The sequence below is a fragment of the Ammospiza nelsoni genome, chromosome 2, assembly GCF_027579445.1.
Source record: "Ammospiza nelsoni isolate bAmmNel1 chromosome 2, bAmmNel1.pri, whole genome shotgun sequence".
NCBI lineage: Eukaryota > Metazoa > Chordata > Aves > Passeriformes > Passerellidae > Ammospiza > Ammospiza nelsoni.
This window is the reverse complement of record NC_080634.1, coordinates 32377605-32394884: the sequence shown is the minus strand read 5'-3', so window position 1 is coordinate 32394884 and position 17280 is coordinate 32377605. Positions and strand designations below refer to the sequence as shown.

General features: G+C 46.4%; 1 protein-coding gene across 1 annotated transcript; it reads right to left on the bottom strand.

The window, feature by feature from the left end:
- Positions 1–2436: 2436 nt before the first annotated feature.
- Positions 2437–15805, bottom strand: NRIP2 (nuclear receptor interacting protein 2). The gene is made up of 6 exons (XM_059466781.1): positions 15367–15805; positions 10596–10772; positions 6086–6168; positions 5544–5671; positions 3601–3653; positions 2437–2786 (listed from the first exon to the last, which is right to left on the bottom strand). The coding sequence occupies exons 1-6, from the start codon at positions 15595–15597 to the stop codon at positions 2694–2696; spliced, it is 765 nt and encodes a 254-aa protein (XP_059322764.1). The 5' UTR covers positions 15598–15805; the 3' UTR covers positions 2437–2693.
- Positions 15806–17280: the final 1475 nt, after the last annotated feature.

Here is a 17280-nt window from a genome sequence, read left to right as displayed (position 1 = left end):
GGTTGTGGTTAGGTGTAGGGTTAGGGACATGGGTTAGGTGGTTGTGGTTAGGTGTAGGGTTAGGGACATGGGTTAGGTGGTTGTGGTTAGGTGTAGGGTTCGGGACATGGGTTAGGTGGTTTTGGTTAGGTGTAGGGTTAGGGACATGGGTTAGGTGGTTTTGGTTAGGTGCAGGGTTAGGGACATGGGTTAGGTGGTTGTGGTTAGGTGCAGGGTGAGGGAAATGGGTTAGGTGGTTGTGGGTAGGTGTAGGGATATGTTTAGAGTTGGGGTTAGGTTTTGTTACATGGTTTGCAGTTTAGAGATAGGGGTGAGGTTTAGGCCTTGGAGTTTAGGTTTAGGGGTTGGGATTAGCTTCATGGTTAGCATTAGGGTTGGGGATTATGGTTAGGTTTTGGGATTAGGGTTTATAGTTAATGTCTATGACTAGGTTTCTGTTTTGGGTTTAAAGTCACACTGTAAATGTTGGGGTTACAGTGTTAAATTTAGGGCATTATTTTTAATGTTTCATTTTATAGTTAGGAGGTGGAGATTTGATTTGGGTGTTAAAATTAGCATTAAATTTTAGAGTTTGTTTTAGGAGTTAAATTTAGAATTAGGATTTAGGGCCTTACATCTTAGATTTAGTGTCATTGTTACGGTTTATTGGTTGGGTTAGGGCTGAAGTCAGCTTTTGGGTTGTGATTTAGAGGGTTTTTTTAATAGATCATAGAAATTAATAAGATATGTAGTGGACATGGTATCTGTATGTATGGACTATTTGCCCTTGTTCTACATGCTGTTTTTAGAGGGCAGTGGGATTTGGAAACTGGGTGAGTTGATGCATATAGCAACAGGTGTTTTGCCTATCACAAGCAAGATTTTGTCAGCAGAATTGGCCCAGGCACCACATAGACTGCAGCTAGAATACAAGATGGTTTAGTACAAGTGTGAGCTATCTAGACCCCTTGATAGGGATTTGAGAAGCCAGTCAGGCATGCAAGTGATACAAATCCAGGAGGAATTACTGCTGCTTTGGAAGACAGGCTCATGGAGCAGGCATGCTTTCCTGACTAAATGAAAGAACCATTGGTGTCACTTGAGAGATTCATGGAAAGCAGTTCATGCAGCCAGAAATAGTCAGATGCACAAGTAGAAGAGTGGCAGAGATGTCAAGGAGTGTATCAGAAGCTACAAGATATGATGACTAACAGTAAAAGTCTGCTGCTCCTTGTGGGAGCAGCAGATGCCAGTCACGCCAACCATCACTGGTAAGTGAATCCCAAATCATATTAGCCAGGCTTTACTCTGATGTCCTTAGCATGTGTTAAACTAGTAGAGAAAAGAACTAACAAAAAAAAAAGGCAAAAATGCATACAGATGTTTTTTGAGAAGCACAACAGGGACAATGACCAGTTTGATAAAAAAGGAAGAGAGTCAGTAGTGTTTAATCCAGGAAAATAGGCCAAATGGGGTTGTCATTGCCTTTTAAAGGTGGATAAAGGTATAGTTTGCAGTTTGGACAGTGAATCAGTAGCCATGAGGCATGGAACAAGCCCTGATCTGGTGCATTTTTCCTAGAACTAGTTAAGAATAGATTATGTATTTTTAATATAGCTATGATTTAGTATGAAAATTAAAAAGGAATTAAAGAAATCAAATAAACCCAATTGTTAAGTGACTTAATAATCACCTTTAACATTCCAGATGAGTTCACAGCTTACTAACCAGAGCTGATGCTACAAATTCTCATTTGGTGCAAGAGAAGCAAAGTTGATGGACTGTGTGATGCCAGGACTCAAGGCTGATGATGTGTCTGTGTTTAATCACTGGATTTCAAGTTGGAAGAAGGGAGCTGACAGAGCAGAAGACTTGGTGCTCTAATTCATCTCAGCATTTAAACTGAGTGGCAGGATCTCTGATGAAGCAGCAGAGGGAACAGGGACACAGCTCTAGCAGCTGGAGTGCAGAGAGGAGTGGCCTGGCCAGAAGAACAGGGTGTGCACCAAGAGATGGTAAGCATTGCCATTCATATAATATAGCTTAGTGCCCAGAGATGCAATGGCAAAGCCCAAGCCCCTGTCAGTCCTTTAGGTGTCTGCACTAAACATTTCTGTGAAAGTTTCTTAGAACTGAGAGCTCTAAAACTGGTTTTGCCACAGTTTTCCCAAGAAAATACTTCTGTTCTGCTCTGAGCCTGCAAAAAGCAGCAAAATCCAGATTCCCAGAGTACAAACAAAGGGAACGGAGCCCTTCTGACAAAGAAACAGGACTGGTGTACACTGGCATTGAGGCAATGAGAAGGGAAACATTTGTGGTGATCTTTGGAGGTCTTTGAAGAAAACGCTGTTCTCCTGTCAACAACTGGAGATAGATTGTTCACAGAGACTCTCTTGTGAACAGAGTGTGTTGTAAAGTTATTAAAGGGGTAGCATAAATTTATTACAGAACCAGAAATTGGAGTGACTAGGGCCAAATAGCAGAACAAGAACAAAATGCCCACTTGGCACATCAGGACAAGCAAGAGGGTCCACTGAAAGGAGGGATATCTCAAGTTGAGGCACTCCCAGTGACAGCTTCCAGCACCCACTTGCCTTTTTCTCACTCCCCATTGAATGCCTCAGCCTAGAACTCAGCAAAGTTTGGGGCATGGGAGCCTCACCCTCATCTCTCTCTCATGGCAGCAAGTCTCCAGACATGGGGAATGCAGCCAGTCACTGACCAGGCTCTTCAGAGGCATGTAGAAAAGGCAGCTCCTCACTCAGTGCTTTAAATCTCAGCACTCCTTCCTCCAAGTCGATGCAACACTAAAGAAGGAGAGAGGCAGTTATTTTCTGGACATTTCAGATAGCAAATCTCATGATATCTATGACTGGGGAGAACCCGTAACACCTCTCTGGGTTTGTAGAGACCTTACAGTTTTCCTTCCCTGCCCCACGTGCTACCTCCTTGCTCCAGCTCCCTGTAGTGGGGTTCATCTCCAATCCCTTCACAGGGCCATTTCCCTCCCTTCTTCCTATAACCCTCTCTGAGTTGATGTCCTCACATCCCTCAGCCATTCAACCCATTGTTTTTCCTGTTTTATGAGCCTGGCACGTGGCCACAAGTGTGTGACAGGCAGGAGCCAGCTTGCTGCAGCCATATCCTGAGCCACACCGGAGCCAGGCTCAGCAGAGCACTGACCCTGAGCCAAGATGACAAAAGGACTCTTCCCACTCATGGCCAGCAAGTGTTGGACACTGAATGTGATCACACAGCTGCACTTGGCTCAAAGCAAGGGCACAGCTTGTTCTCATCTGCCTTCCAAGGGCAACACGGGTCTGATTCGTGCCTTTTCTTGTCTCCTCTTCAGTTTCCTCTTGCTGCTTGCACATTGTATGGTCAGGAATGCAGAGAATGGGAGATGTGGTAGTATCCTACTGAGTGTTTTCTTTATTAAAACCTTTAAGAAGGGCTGGGAATGAGTCAGTGACTCAGAGCATACTGCACCCAGTCAGGCAGCTGTGTGACAAGCATTGCCCTGAGAGACCTGGACATTAAGTAATTTTGATGCTTACAACAACCAGATCTTGGGGAGCTTCCTGAGAGGAGCCCTGCAATAAGCAAGGAGCTGTTCCTTACCTTAAGAGACAACAGAGTCTGGAGGCCAATGCAAAACTCCAGCATTTCATCATCTGAGAAGAGAGAAGAGACTGATCAGTCTTTAGGTTATGTAATACTGCCTCATTAAAGAAAGCGTGTCTCTCCTGTAAAAGGATATGAAATACAAGAACATCTGATTCATGAATTTTTATGAATCAATGTAAAGCAGATAAAAAATGACAAGGAAAAGGATGAGTTAAACACACCAACATTAACAAGCAGGTGGTAGCAGTGACAATAATAAATCTCTCTTCTATCACTCACTGATGAGCCTTTAAAGGAGCTATTTAAGCACAGTCCTGTAGAAGGTCAAAATGAACTTTGCAGCTGATAAGAGAAGGAAATCATGATTATCATGACTACTGTGAGATAAATTTGAAGGTGTTTGTGTGATTGTTTGAAACTTAATATGAGATATCAGAAGGGGCTTGTGAGATCCCATGAAACTTACTGTGAGCTGTGTAAGGGAAGGACAAAAGGCAGAAGGCAAGCAGCAGGGTGAATCAGGGGAGAACAAGCATGGGGAAATGGAAAGGAGAGAGGATAAGGGTCACATGCAAGCAGGCTCTTGGTTCAGTTTTCTGACCAAAGCCTGCACTTAATGGCTGCGATCTATCCTATCTTGTTAAATAAATTTTATTAAGGGTTTTTTTTTTTTTCAAGTTACATTTTACAAATGTGACTTGTCTGTCCTACTCGTAACTGCTGCAAGTCTTCAGTGTCAGCAAACATAGAAGATGCCAGGGGTTAAAGTGGTAGCTAAGGGGAATTCCCAGGTCCTGGAGTCTGCAGTAATCAGCAGCCACTTGTAATTTCATTAGCACTTCACACATCTCCTGGAGGACTGCTTGCCCTGTAACCAGTGGCTGTAATTTATAATTTATTTCTAACCACATAAGTGAGAGCACTGTGTGCACAGGGAAATGTAAGACACAGGTGTGGCAATTCTGCTCCTTCCAGACAGCCATTTCCATGTTCCAACAAAATGGGTAGTAGGTAGCAGCTCTGGGGTAAATTCACCTGTTATGGTGCTAATACAGATTCCCCATGAAGGGCAAGAACAAGCAGAGTGGAAACCAGGAAAGAAGAGCAAGCTGGAGGGTGTAAGAGGAGGAAGCTTTTTATGGATAACTTAGGAATGTGGGAAGAATGTACATGAAAAGAGGGAGCAAGAGAAGCCTTGGAAGATGAACAGGATTCACTGAAGATGGGGAAACAGATTAAAGCAAGAAGGTAAAGGTGGAAGACTAATAGGGAAAAAGATCAGGGGGGAAAGAAGACAATCCCGTTATTTTCAGCATATGCACAGCTTGATGAAAAAGCAAACATGCACCCTTTCTGCTGTTTCTGGGCCTGCCTCAGTGCCCCTGGCCTGACCTTGTCTCCTATGGCTCCTTCCTTCACAGGGTCCTGATTCAGGACACTGAAGGAGACAGCACTCTGGGACTTCCAGGGTCTTTCAGGGTGCTCCTGCAGCAGAGGCACAGGAGCACACAGAGAAGCACTCTAGGAAATAAGCTGTACCCTCTGTTACTTTCTCTGATGACTTCCAGGCAGCCAGAGATACAAGTTCCCATTCCATAGCAGAACATAAGGCACCAGAGCATTAATCAAAGCATCTGCAGAATTTTATGAAAGGTCCATTTTAGAATTGAAATGAGAATTTTTCACATCCTTAGTTAAGGCTGAAAAAGAACCTAATTTCTCCTCACTTTCAATGTCTTCTCTGTACTCTTCCTATGCCCTTTGCCTTTGGTTACATTGAGGGTATTCACTTGTATGGTGATGTTGGCCTGCAGTGGAGGTGGCCACATCACCAACCTTCCACCATGTCATGCTTTTTCCAAAGGTCTTTTAAATGCCCTTGGCAGGGTAAGAGGGACACAGGAGAAACAAGGGAGAGGAGGGACTGGCACTCTCACCTACAACCAGTGCTGAACACAGCACTGTCTCCTGGCCAAATTGCAACTCCAGATGTTTTACTCGGCCAACAACGCTGGGGATGGGAGGAGAGAGGTCTCCACAGTCCATGGCAGACACTTCTTCCAGCCTGTGGGACACAAGAGGTGTTATTGCCTCAGGCAGAGGAAGAGGGGGAAAACCAGGAGTTCTCACTGATGGCAGTTCTGGGTCTCACTGGGAACAGGCCCACAGGAGGGGGAATCTCTTTCATACCATATGCCTGGAGGCAGATTCAACCAGCAAAACCTCAGCACCAGCCACCAGCTGGGCAACTTTGCCTTGCAGCACATGCAGGCAGAATTGCACAGCTCTGCCTCAGAGCCTGGAGTCTGCACACACCTTTGCCAGTGCTCTAATGCCTTTCCCTGTAGCCCACCCTCTGCATCTTCTCCTCAACAGCCATGCCAGCCATTATCCCTGGGGATGGGAATCCAGAGTGCCTGGGTTCTTGCCATGGTTTTTCCTTTAGCCATCCCTCCTTTTATAGTGTGCAAAGACTTACCCCAGCTGGTTTAAACACCTCTTGGAGATGAGGTTTGGTAGACACCCAGTGTTAACAGTTGCTTTCAATACCTGACCTTGGCACTAGAAAAAACAAAAACAGATAATTACTGTAGGCTCAAAATTGGCATATTCACTCCTCCAACAGTGTGACTTGGATTTTCTGAGCAACATAGCCAAGTTATGGTGTTTTAGGCAGTAGTCAGAAGGCAAGAATTTCATCCAAGACAATGGTGCTTTCCCCAGTGCTCTGCAAATCACTCTCAAACACTTCTTTGAATTTCATTTGTATTTGATTGCCCAGACACTTATCTTAGTGTGACTTTAACTTAACAGTGTTCCAGTCAAGAGATGCACAGTTAGAGAGTTTGTTTATAAAACTAACATGGACTTTGTTAGCAGAGCAGTAAGTAATATGCAAAAGTTTCTGAAGGAATACAAGCATGTGCTAGTTTTTCTGGGTTTCATCTCTCCATTTTTTCTGGTATTGCAGGCAACAATGTCTCAGAGCTAAATGTTTATTCTCAGTAGAAAAGCTGCCAGAGGGAGAAGTCTGAAGGAGAAGCAGGAGCACCCAGGACAAACACATCTGAAATGAGCTTGAATTTAAGGCAGTTCCCAAGATAACTGGCAAATCCATGTGACTCCTGAATCCAAGACACAACTTATTCAAGAGATTACTATTTTGTGTAGGGCTTACATCATATTCCTGTATAGCTCTTTAAGTTTATAAGACATGATATTACAATAGTCACAGCTGGTGTCATTTGACAAAGGGGCCTGCGCCCTGCCCTGCACCCAAATAACCTGTGCATGATTTTACTGGAATAGTTCCCAGTGCTTTGATCATTTGATTTCTTTACCCCTTTGGACATGAAAGGGAAAAGAAGATAAGGTTGCCATCTGTTTTCTGTCCCCTCTGCAGAGAGGTCCTTAATGGCAGGCCTGAGGTGATGAAGTAACAGCAGGTCACATTTATTTTAGGGGTCTGAAAACACAGGGTCATCAAGAATATCAATAAGAATTAGGTTTAGGGGAAAAAAAAAAGAAGGCACAGGACTTAGTAAAGGAACTGGAAAAGATGGAGTAACTGTCATATACGAAATGCATCTTTACCTATGGTGCCTGATCATACCTATGGCCTACTTCTTCAAGGCTCTGTCTTACACCACTGTCAAAAAAAAAAACCAACAAAAAACCCACCAAAAAAAACCCCACCCACAAAATCATACTTTTCAGGGGCTCATTGTACTCCTACTATCATTTGTGTTTTTCCTGTGATTCCTTCTCTTCCATCCACTATGGCGCTCTGTGACATGAACCACTCAGAAGATGCAGCAACAGACCTGCCACTTCTTCTCTACTCTTTTGCTCAGTCCCAACAAGTTTAAATGCTTGAACACCTTAAGCAGACCAGCATGCCTATGAGGGACTCTGTGCAGCACCAGCAGGGTTAAGGAAAATGTCTCAATTTGCTGATTTCTTATCTAAGCCTGTGTATGATTATTAATCATCACGGAGAGCTGCATCCAGTATTTCCAAGATTTCATTTTCCAAAATGTGCTATCTGTGAGTAGTTATAAAGAGAAAGAAGAAAACAACTCCTGTGAGAAATACTGGAATGTTGCAAACAGACAATACCAACAGGGTCCCTTTCAGCCCAAACCATTGTGTGATTCTATGGCAAATCTCCCTTCTGATTTTAGAGCTCTGCAATATCGTTGCTGCCTGGTCCTCCCTAACACATCAGCCCTGCCTGTAAAGGCTGTGGCCAGACTAAGCAGAGAGGCAAGATAATGCACAGAGTGCAGGTGCATGCCAAACATCTGCCTCAACATCCTCTCTACTCAGAAACAAGACCTGGAGCATGGATAGCAATTGCTGAGAAATCACTTGGGAGCAGCAGACTTGAGATGCATGAGCTGCTGCTGTTATAATAAGCCTAAGCTGTATCACTAGGCAGATTACTGAGTTTTGTTTCAGAGCAGGCTGGGAAATCTGCAAGTTAGAGACTCAACAGGATATAATAGGACAGTGATTATTCTGTAGAAAACAACGTTTAATCTCATTGAGTGTAAACAGCTCTTCACCACTAACCATTTTCCTAGAGAACTCACCAGGAGTCCTTGGTCCAGTGTACCAAAACTACAATGCAGGCAGCTCATAAGCACTGCAAGGCTTCTTATCAGGACTTTTTATCACTTTACCCACTCTCATGTCTACTCCAGAATTTTCAGCCTGTTATTACCAGTCATGTTTATTTGTTATCTAAATGTCAATTATGGGAATTTCCAAGAAAGAGGGGAAGGGGAATCAGTAAGGATTCCCCTTAATGAGCTGTGTTTTCTGAAATGATGTGAGTTCTAAAGTCAAGAAGCTGCTTTAGCAAAAAAAAGGCTGATCAATCCCAGGTTGCTTTGGCATAGAGGAAAACTGGCCTTCTACAGCAGTGATGTTTTTCAACATCTATTTCCAAGTCAACAAGAGACAAGCCCCACCACAAAAAATAACAGCTTGATTTTATGTTGCAGAGGCCAGTCATGACTAGTTTTCCAAAGTACTTTTCAAAAACTGTCACAAAAAGGGGCAATTCTCCTAAAGTACCACCTGGGCAACCCACCTAAGCAAATAGGAGGGTGAGTGACTGTAGTACAACTATTATAGACTAGGTCTGTCTGTGACCTCTGGGACTTAAAAGGCCTTAGCCATAGGGCAACTAAAGCCTGTTAGGAGTGAAACCACTTACTGCCTGAAACTCCATGTACCACTGAAGTCCACGTATATTTGGGTTTATTCCCTAGTCAAATTCACAAGTCAGGTGATGCATTTGTTACCCCTTTGAGATTTTCAGCATACTTGCCTGTGTGTAAATGGTAGATAACCTTTTCTCAGGAGTCAGGAGAAAAAAAGACTTCTCTGGGGCTGTGCTCCATTTCTAATAAAAACTGCACTATAATCAAGCAGATCTCCAAAAGGTACCAGCTCACCTCTCTGGTTCAAATGAACTGGCAGCCTGAATCCTATTTCCTGCCACAGCTCAGTTACTGACAGCAGAGGTTTTTGAAGTTCACAAATGAACTTCAAAAGCAGCAAGACAAAAGGAAGGGGAGGAGAGCTTCCCTTCCTTCAGTGTAAGATCAAGTGTGACAAACAGTGACTGGCTCCTAAGAAGGGCAGAAAACGAGAGAAATGCCTGTGCAGAATTCAGGGAGCGTTACCTGCAGTGTTAGGTCTATTTCCTTGCTTGTGATACTCATTAACCTTCCTCTGTGAGAGAAAATATAATGTGGGTGACAGCTGGGGTTCTGTGCATTAGAAACACAAAAGGGAATGCCTGGTGGACTGTAGCTCTGACTTAGCTACTGCCCCTGGGATACAACACCTGTACATGCCTGCCCTTGTTCAGTGTACATGCCTGGCAAAAACCCCACCCTTTATTACTAAACTTCCTCCTGCAGAACAATAAGGAGAGGCTATTAAAGAAAAAGAAACACCTTTATTTGCTCAAAACCAGGCTCCAAGTAATTGGAGAAATTACCCTGAGAGCCATTCATCCTACTAGTCTGTCCCCAGGTGTGGTTATGTTAACCCAGCTATATTAAAGTCTAAAATGCAGGGTAAGCAATGCCTAATTGCAGCAGTGAAGGCTGCAAAACAAACCAGAAAATGTCTTTGCTTGGTACTGAGATGTCTGATCTAAGCCTTTCAGAAACTTTCTACCAGGCTGTGTTTCTATTATAATTTATTGTGCTAAATGAATTTTCAAAGGTATATATGCTTTTCTTGGAAGTGTAGCCTTTACACTCGCATATGGGAGACGTTCTTTCGGACAGGTAACTGAACTAAAACCAGCTTTAAAATGGGTTTTGTGCAACAGGTCTGTATCTTGGTGAGTCTCATATCTGCATGTTACTGTGCAGCTCTAATCATCCAGCCCTCTTCCATGGGCCACAGCTTTTGGATGTGCTTTCTCTAACTGCAGGGGCCAGGGAGTAGTGTACTCTGTGGTATAGGAGGATATAAGAAGAAAAGGAACCTAAAAATACTGCTCCCATCAAGAGATGCAACTGTGCTGATTTGGAGCACAGTCAGCCACTTTCTGAGGAGCTCCTTTGACATCTGAGAGAATCAGACTAGACTGGAATTAGTTAAAAGTAAATCAGCTAGAGGCACCTGTCTTCAAGTGATAAGGAGACATTCCTTGCTTCTACATGCAGTTATAAAATACCTCATATCATGGGAAAGCTGGCCTTCAAATGAAGGAGATGTGATTATGGTAATTTATGTTCAAATATGGGCAGCTAGAAGAAGGCATGTAGCAGAAAGGCTTTCCTCTGGCTTTTGGAAAACCTGCATCCAGATTCTAGGAGAGGCCATGCATGAATTCTCTTCTTTTTGGCTGCAGCTGGCTTTGCAATTTATAACTCAGCATGGCCCTTGGGAGGGGGGCAGCTGGAACTCAGTGATGCTGATTTCACAGCGATGGCAAATGCTCAGTGTTGTTGCCTTACCTGGCACTGTATTAGCAGGGGTGAATCCTCTTTTCTCCTGTCCTCTCCCTTTTCCATCTTTTCATCCTGGTCCTTGGCCAGCGGAGATTGAACCCGTGCAGACAGACCCCTGGCCTCGCCCCGCAGCTTGTTCAGGTTGCCTTCCAAGAGGCGCCGCTGGACCACGCTGTGAGGCTGCTGTCTCCATCACAAAGAAAGAGAAATCCCAGCTAAGTATGGAGCTAAAGACAAGATATTTGCTAGCCCAGGCATGCAGGTTGGAAATGCTTAACCCAAATGGTCATCCTGGTGAAAAACATGCTTATCCAAAAAAACTTTCTTTAAATCCCAAGGTTTTTTTTGGTAGCTGCTAATTTGGTGTTAAAGTGCTGGAATGTCTGCAACAGGCAGGTCTCTGGGATGCAATTATTGGAGGAGAAGAATATGCCTGATGAATGCTCTCCCCACACATATCTGTTCCTTCAGCTAAACATGCACTGGAGAGTCTAATTTCTAATTAGCAATTTTGAATTAGCGCACTGCACAATTCTAATTTCAAATTAGTGCACTGCCTGCTGGGTGTGTGCTGACATCCCACCAGGCACATTCACACCTTCCAGTGTGGGAGGGCACGAGGAGCACAGCATGTGTGTGGTGCACATGTGGGCAAGAAAGCAGGACTGCAGATATTTTAGGTGTACCAGCAATTATTTGTAGTGAAGCAGGAAGCTCCCCTAGGAGGAAACTAGAACGAGCTTCTAATGTTCCTTGGAGTCTGTCTCTGCTCCCCACCATCAGATGCTCTAGATTTTGCCCAGTATTGATCCATCCAATCCCTGCACAGCTACTGAATCAACAGTGGGCAACACCAATTGAACAGGTGCCTGTTGGAGGTAGCTTTGTCCTTTATCCATGTACTCAGCCCCATGGCCCTTCTGCAGGAGTGCAGCTGCTCTGAGCTGGCCATGGCATTCCCAGTAACAGCAGCCTGTTAGAAGAAAGGCCAACAGTCTAAAGGGGTTAATGTGCTACAGCTTAAATTGTTGCTTTTATCTCTCTAAAGAAAAAGAAAAAATTAAATCATATCCCAGGTGGTACAGCAGTTTGATGCAGGATCTTGTCAATGAGTAGGCCAAATACCTGAACTAGACCAGATCTGCCAATGAGCTGGGCTGCATTAACCCCACAGCTTCCTTGTGTTTCAGACTAGCCTCATGCAGGGCCAGAGAGGTGTGCAAGCTGCAATTTGAAGCACCCTGATTTGTCAGATTTGCCCAGTGGTTGGTGCAGGATGGCTGCCACTGGCTCTTTGGTCACACTCAGCATTCCTCTTTGCAAGATGCCAAGTCCCTCTTACCTCTGCCTCCCTGCCACTCAAGGGGTGACAGTCAGATCATTCACTTGCTGCATCAGAAACACTGCAGCTGTTGAAAAAATGGGGCAAAAATATCCCTCTGTTCCTGGTCTTTTCCCAGCCTACCGTGCCGGCCCACAGCACAGCTGGCCCTTGTGCTTAGCTCCCTAAATACTCTGAGCAAAGTGCCAGTTTGGCTGCCAGCTAACATCTGGGCCATGGGAAAAGGGCAGGGAACAAACAGCAGGTCCCCAAATTCCCATCCTCCCTCCTGCCTCTCACAATCTGCCATGCAAAGACCTTTCCCCCTTCCTGCAACCTTTCCCACAGAACGAGCAAGCTCTTTGCAGCTGCCACCTCTGTCCCCTTCTTGTCACTCAGGCTGGGAAGAGGCCAAGTGCTGGTGGGGATTAGCTGAGCTTTGGGATTTTGGAGGCAGCTGGTTCAAGAGCAGACTCCCAGGGCCCTGCTTATCTTCTCTCTCATCAGTGACATGGATGGAGAAGTGGAGAGAGCATTGTAGCTCCTGGACTGGTCAGAAACAATTAGATTTAGAGGATGGTAAGGGAGGATGTTGTGAGTGTTGTGGCCAGGAGCTGGAAAGGATGCCCTCTCAGGCACTTAGAGGGACCAGAGAAGATTCCCAGTGCAACTTAGGGAAGGTTGAGGTTCTCCAATGTGAAACCTCCAGGCCTTGCTATGATTAGTGACATTGTATGAGCTGGGGATCTTGATTTTTGGGAGGCCAGATCTTCAGGCCTTCTTGGTACTTCCAGAATATTTTAGCTCATGTAGCTACTTTTTTTTTTTTTTTCCATTAAAAAAAACCCCAAAACTGATCATGCTTTTTGTTGCAAAGGTGGAAACATGAGATCTCCACGGCAATATGTAAATACTCATTATTGGAGACATGATGGGCCCATCAAAATACAGGCACTTCTGGAGGCATTGCATAAGCTGAGTGCACACCCAGAATACACAAGAAAAGAGTGGCAAAAAGTAACAGCTTGTGACTGCAAAAGAAAGTAGGTATTTTATTTTAAATTACATGAGGCCTTGCTCTAGTTTTAGGACATGGAGCTGCCACAGCTGGAGTCTCTGGCACTGTCAATGGAGACCTGTTTTGGGGAATTAATTAAACTTTCCTCCCAGTGTCAGTGCTGTAGGAGTCAGGGGTGTTTTTCTCTCTCTATCCAAGTCAAACTCTCCATCACATCCTACCGCTGCTTCATTTTCAGCACATTCCTTTTTTGTATTCCTGTCATCCAGGAGGGAGCCAGATCAATTTAGGAAAAAGAGATGGGGTTTTCATAGTGCTGGAGAAATGTCTAGAAAAATAAGCCAAAAGCATATTTGGGACTCTGATTTGCAGTGCCCAAAACATCACAGCAATATCACAGTGCCCCACTGAGTTGCAGGAACCTCTGAATCCCACTTGGAAATTTAAGACCTGGTTCTTCTTTTGCTCCAAGTTAAAGCAGAAATGGAGGTACCACATTGACCCCAGGTAATGGCACTGTGTGTGTGAACTTGGCACAGTAGCCACACTTTGTTTTGTGCCCTCTAGCATCAGACCAAAATGTCCATGTGGGAAAAACTCATGTCATGCTTTATTCACTGCTCCTTAGGTCCATGGTAAAAATGTTTCAGCTGTTCTGTTATGGACCAAACATGAAGCTGCAGTGGGTTGCAGTGACTGAACATTGTCAGCATACAGCGAGTTCTCCTGCCTGGAATGGTTATTTCCAGCAGGAGGGCTGCTTGTGGCAAGTGATTTAGACAAGAACTGTCTCGCTCAAGGAACCCCTTAGGGCTTCAGGGTGCCAGTTGTCACTTTGAGGCATGGTGTGACAGGAGTCAATCCCAAAGCAAAGCTGGCAGATGTGTTTCTGCCTGCCTTTGTGGCTGGGGTCAGCAAACACGCACCACAAGTCTCACAAGTGGCTCATCCCCACACCCTGCCCAGGGACAGGCCAGGGTCAGGCCCGGCTGTGCTCCGGAGGGGATGTTGGAGCTGCAGCGCTGCAGGGCCAGCACTGGCTCTCCAGGCTCCAGCGTGGCCAGAGCTCCTTCCCCACGGGGAGGAGAGTCCCTGCTCCTCGCTAGGACAGCACTGATGTGACACAGCTCTCACCCTCCAGCTGTGATTGCGCTCAGGGCTGGAGGGACATTCCACACCATCCCTGCTGACAGCCATGAGCGCGGCTGCAGAACGGGAGCAGCAGCTCAGGGGGACTTGGAGGAGCCAGCCAGTCCCTGCTATGCCAGGGACTCCCAGCAGCTGCAGGGAGGGTGGTGGGAGCGGCAGGACGTGCCAGCACGGGAACGTGGCACTGACCCCTCGTCTGCAAGCCACTGCACCCCGATGTTTCTGCAGGGAGGATCAGCTCCCGTTAGTGCCAGGTCCCACATGTGTGTGGCCCTGTGCCATTGCGTGCCTCGGGAGCTGGGAAATTACTGGCAGCACACACACAAGAGCATCTGTGGTGCTGCTGCCATTGTCTGAGGATACAGAGGGGAGCACAGACTGCAGGCAGGGACAAGATCTTTTATGACACCCACTGCCACAGATGGAACAAGTGATTGTGCCCCCATCACAACCAGACGTGAGCCCTCTTTTGGGAAAATGGTTTAGACCTCCACATCCTTGAGCAGTTTAACTCTACAGTGGAGAGAAGCTGGACAGCAAAACTGCCTGAGCAAGGAGAGTGTGTGTGCAGTTGAGCCAGTAATAGCTCCTGTGGGAATCTGCTTCCAGCCTTGGGGAAACCCGTCCAGAGCACAGACTGCCAAGGCTGCTGGAACAGACCTCCCTCCCTGATGCTCCCTGATCCACGTCACCACAAGGAGATGCCCACAGGCCTCGCTCCGGTGCCTCCTCCCCAAAGGAGTCATCCAGAGTGCCAGGTGCTGCATCTGCCTGCCTGCCTGGTTTGCAGTCCTGCCCTTTGCTTGCCCCTCCATGAATCCAGAGAGTGGAAGAAAAGAGGAAAATGCGAAAAGGTGACAAGGTCAAACATAAGTCTCTCAGAATTTCATTAATTGTACTTCCCTCCCTTCTGAGTCCAGGAAGCATTCTGCTTTTGAGCTGGATCATGCAGGGATACACGGGGGCTTTCAGAGATGTCCCACATAGAAATATACGTGTCACATGAACATACATAGGTATTGGCTGAATGGAAATTTGGATTCTGGAGAGTCCTTCCAGTCCATGTCTGCCTGAGGAGTTTGGTTCCTATGCGGAGGCACAAGAAGATGGATGCAAACAAATGAGTGATTAATTCTTTCCCCTCACCCTGACCTGCTTCTAGATGATCCTAAAGGGAAGTTTCATTTTTGCTGAACCTATGATCCTTTCACAAAACCTGACAGCAGCTCCCAGCTGGAATGAAGGCTATCAGGAGAACCCCCTCCCAAACGGGATTCCACTGGACTCACCAGATCCTTGGAGGTGCCAAGCCTTGTCAAGCCATCCAGGGGCAGCAGATCAGCAGAGTCCTTGTGCACAAACTGGGTGGCCTGTTTGAGGCGCCTCTTCTGTTGCAGAATAGCTTTGTTCCTCAGCTCCATCTCACACTCCTGTCGCTCCAGGTCGGGAGCACCCTCGCTCTGCTTCTCCTCCTGGTCTCCTTGCCCCAGTGCCGGGGGGCAACTCTTCCTTGTGCTCATGGTGAAGATTCAGACAGAACAGGTCCTTCTTGGTGTGCTGGGGTGTTCCCTGAACTCGTCTCCTGGTGTTTGCCCTCTGGAGGCTGACTCAGTCTCTGATCTCCTTTCCCTTTCTCTTCCTCACGGCTCTCCTTCTCTTCCTTTCTCTGCCTTTCCTCCTGCTCTCTCAGTTATAACTCACCCATCTCTGAAGTGTCTCGGTGCCTGTTTCTCCCTCTGTCCTCTCCACTCCGTGTCCCTGTGCTCCCGCCTCTTCCCCTCCCTCACTCCTGCCCTGACTGCAGCTTTGCCTTCTCCAGTCCGTGGGTCCGTGTCGTAATAGAAAAAGCCCCGCGTCAGAAACCGCTTTCCATAAATCACGGCAGAGCCGGCAGGATGCTCCGGCTGGAAAAATCCAGCAGCAGAAGGATGGCCCCGCTGGATGCTGGGGGCTGGACTTACCTCGGCGGGCTGCGCGCACGCACCGCGCGTGTCCGTGTCCGTGTGTGTGTCCGTGTGTGTGTCCGTGTCCGTGTGTGTGTCCGTGTGTGTGTCCGTGTGTGTGTCCGTGTGTTCCTCTGTGTGTCCGTGTGTGTGTCCGTGTCCGTGTGTGTGTCCGTGTGTGTGTCCGTGTCCGTGTGTGCGTCCGTATCTGTGTCCGTGTCCGTGTGCGTGCCCGCCTGTCCCCGGCTCCCGGGGACACGCTACAGCAGCCGGCGGCAGCCTGCGCGCTCCGCTGCCTCTGCCCGGGGGATTTGATGCTTCCCCGTGTCTCTGTAAATCCTGGCAGCAGCTCGGGTCAGCCTGGAAGATGATGCAGTGCCTTGGTAAATGGGAGAGTATCCTCCTCAAGGCTGCTGGCAGGCATGCCCAGTCTCATTTCTGCAGAGGGTGCCGTGCCTTTGCAATAGGCTGCGCTGAAGGGTTGTTCTGTGCAGCTTGAATGAAGTGCTGAAGGTCTGCTTTCTGCTTCCAGCCAAGGCAGGCTCTGTGTTGTGCCCGACTGTGCCCTCATTTCCACTCCACTCTACTAAAGGCAGTTCCCCCTGTTGTTGCAGGAGCCTAAAATCACTGGCTTGTTGATACCAGCAGACTTGGCTCCCTGTTTATACCAAAAGAGTGCTGACACTGCTGCAGTGTGGGATGCCTGGACCAGAACAAACATCCCTTCTCTCAGGGCAGACAGGACATGGTAGAGCTCCGTTTTTCAACTTTCTGTCTCCATATTGTCCTGCTTGAAACTATGAATTTTAACTTGAAGTGATGCTGTCTCATTTTGATCCCTTTTCTCTGGTTTATGCACTGCCCTGCTAAGCACCAGCTCTGATATCAGGTGCAGGGGAGGAACCAAAACTTTACTCAGCTGTGAAGCTAAGGACAGCATTACATTTCCAGGAAAGCCAGCAAGGGGTGAAACAGCTTTCATGTGCATCACAGAAAGGAATAGCAGCAACTGACTACAAAACTTACAGCAAAAGGACACTTTCTGTTGCTCCTTTTGTTTGTTTTCTATCTTAGTAGTATGTAACATTCCAGTATTACTGAGACCAATTATTTCTGTGTTCTAGACTGTGTATAAAAAAGTGAGTATTAAATATTAAGAAGCAAATCCAATACAAGGTATTATGGTTTCCACCAAATCACAGCACTAGATTTTTCAGGAGTAGGAGTGGAAATACATTCTAACTGCTTTATACTTCAATA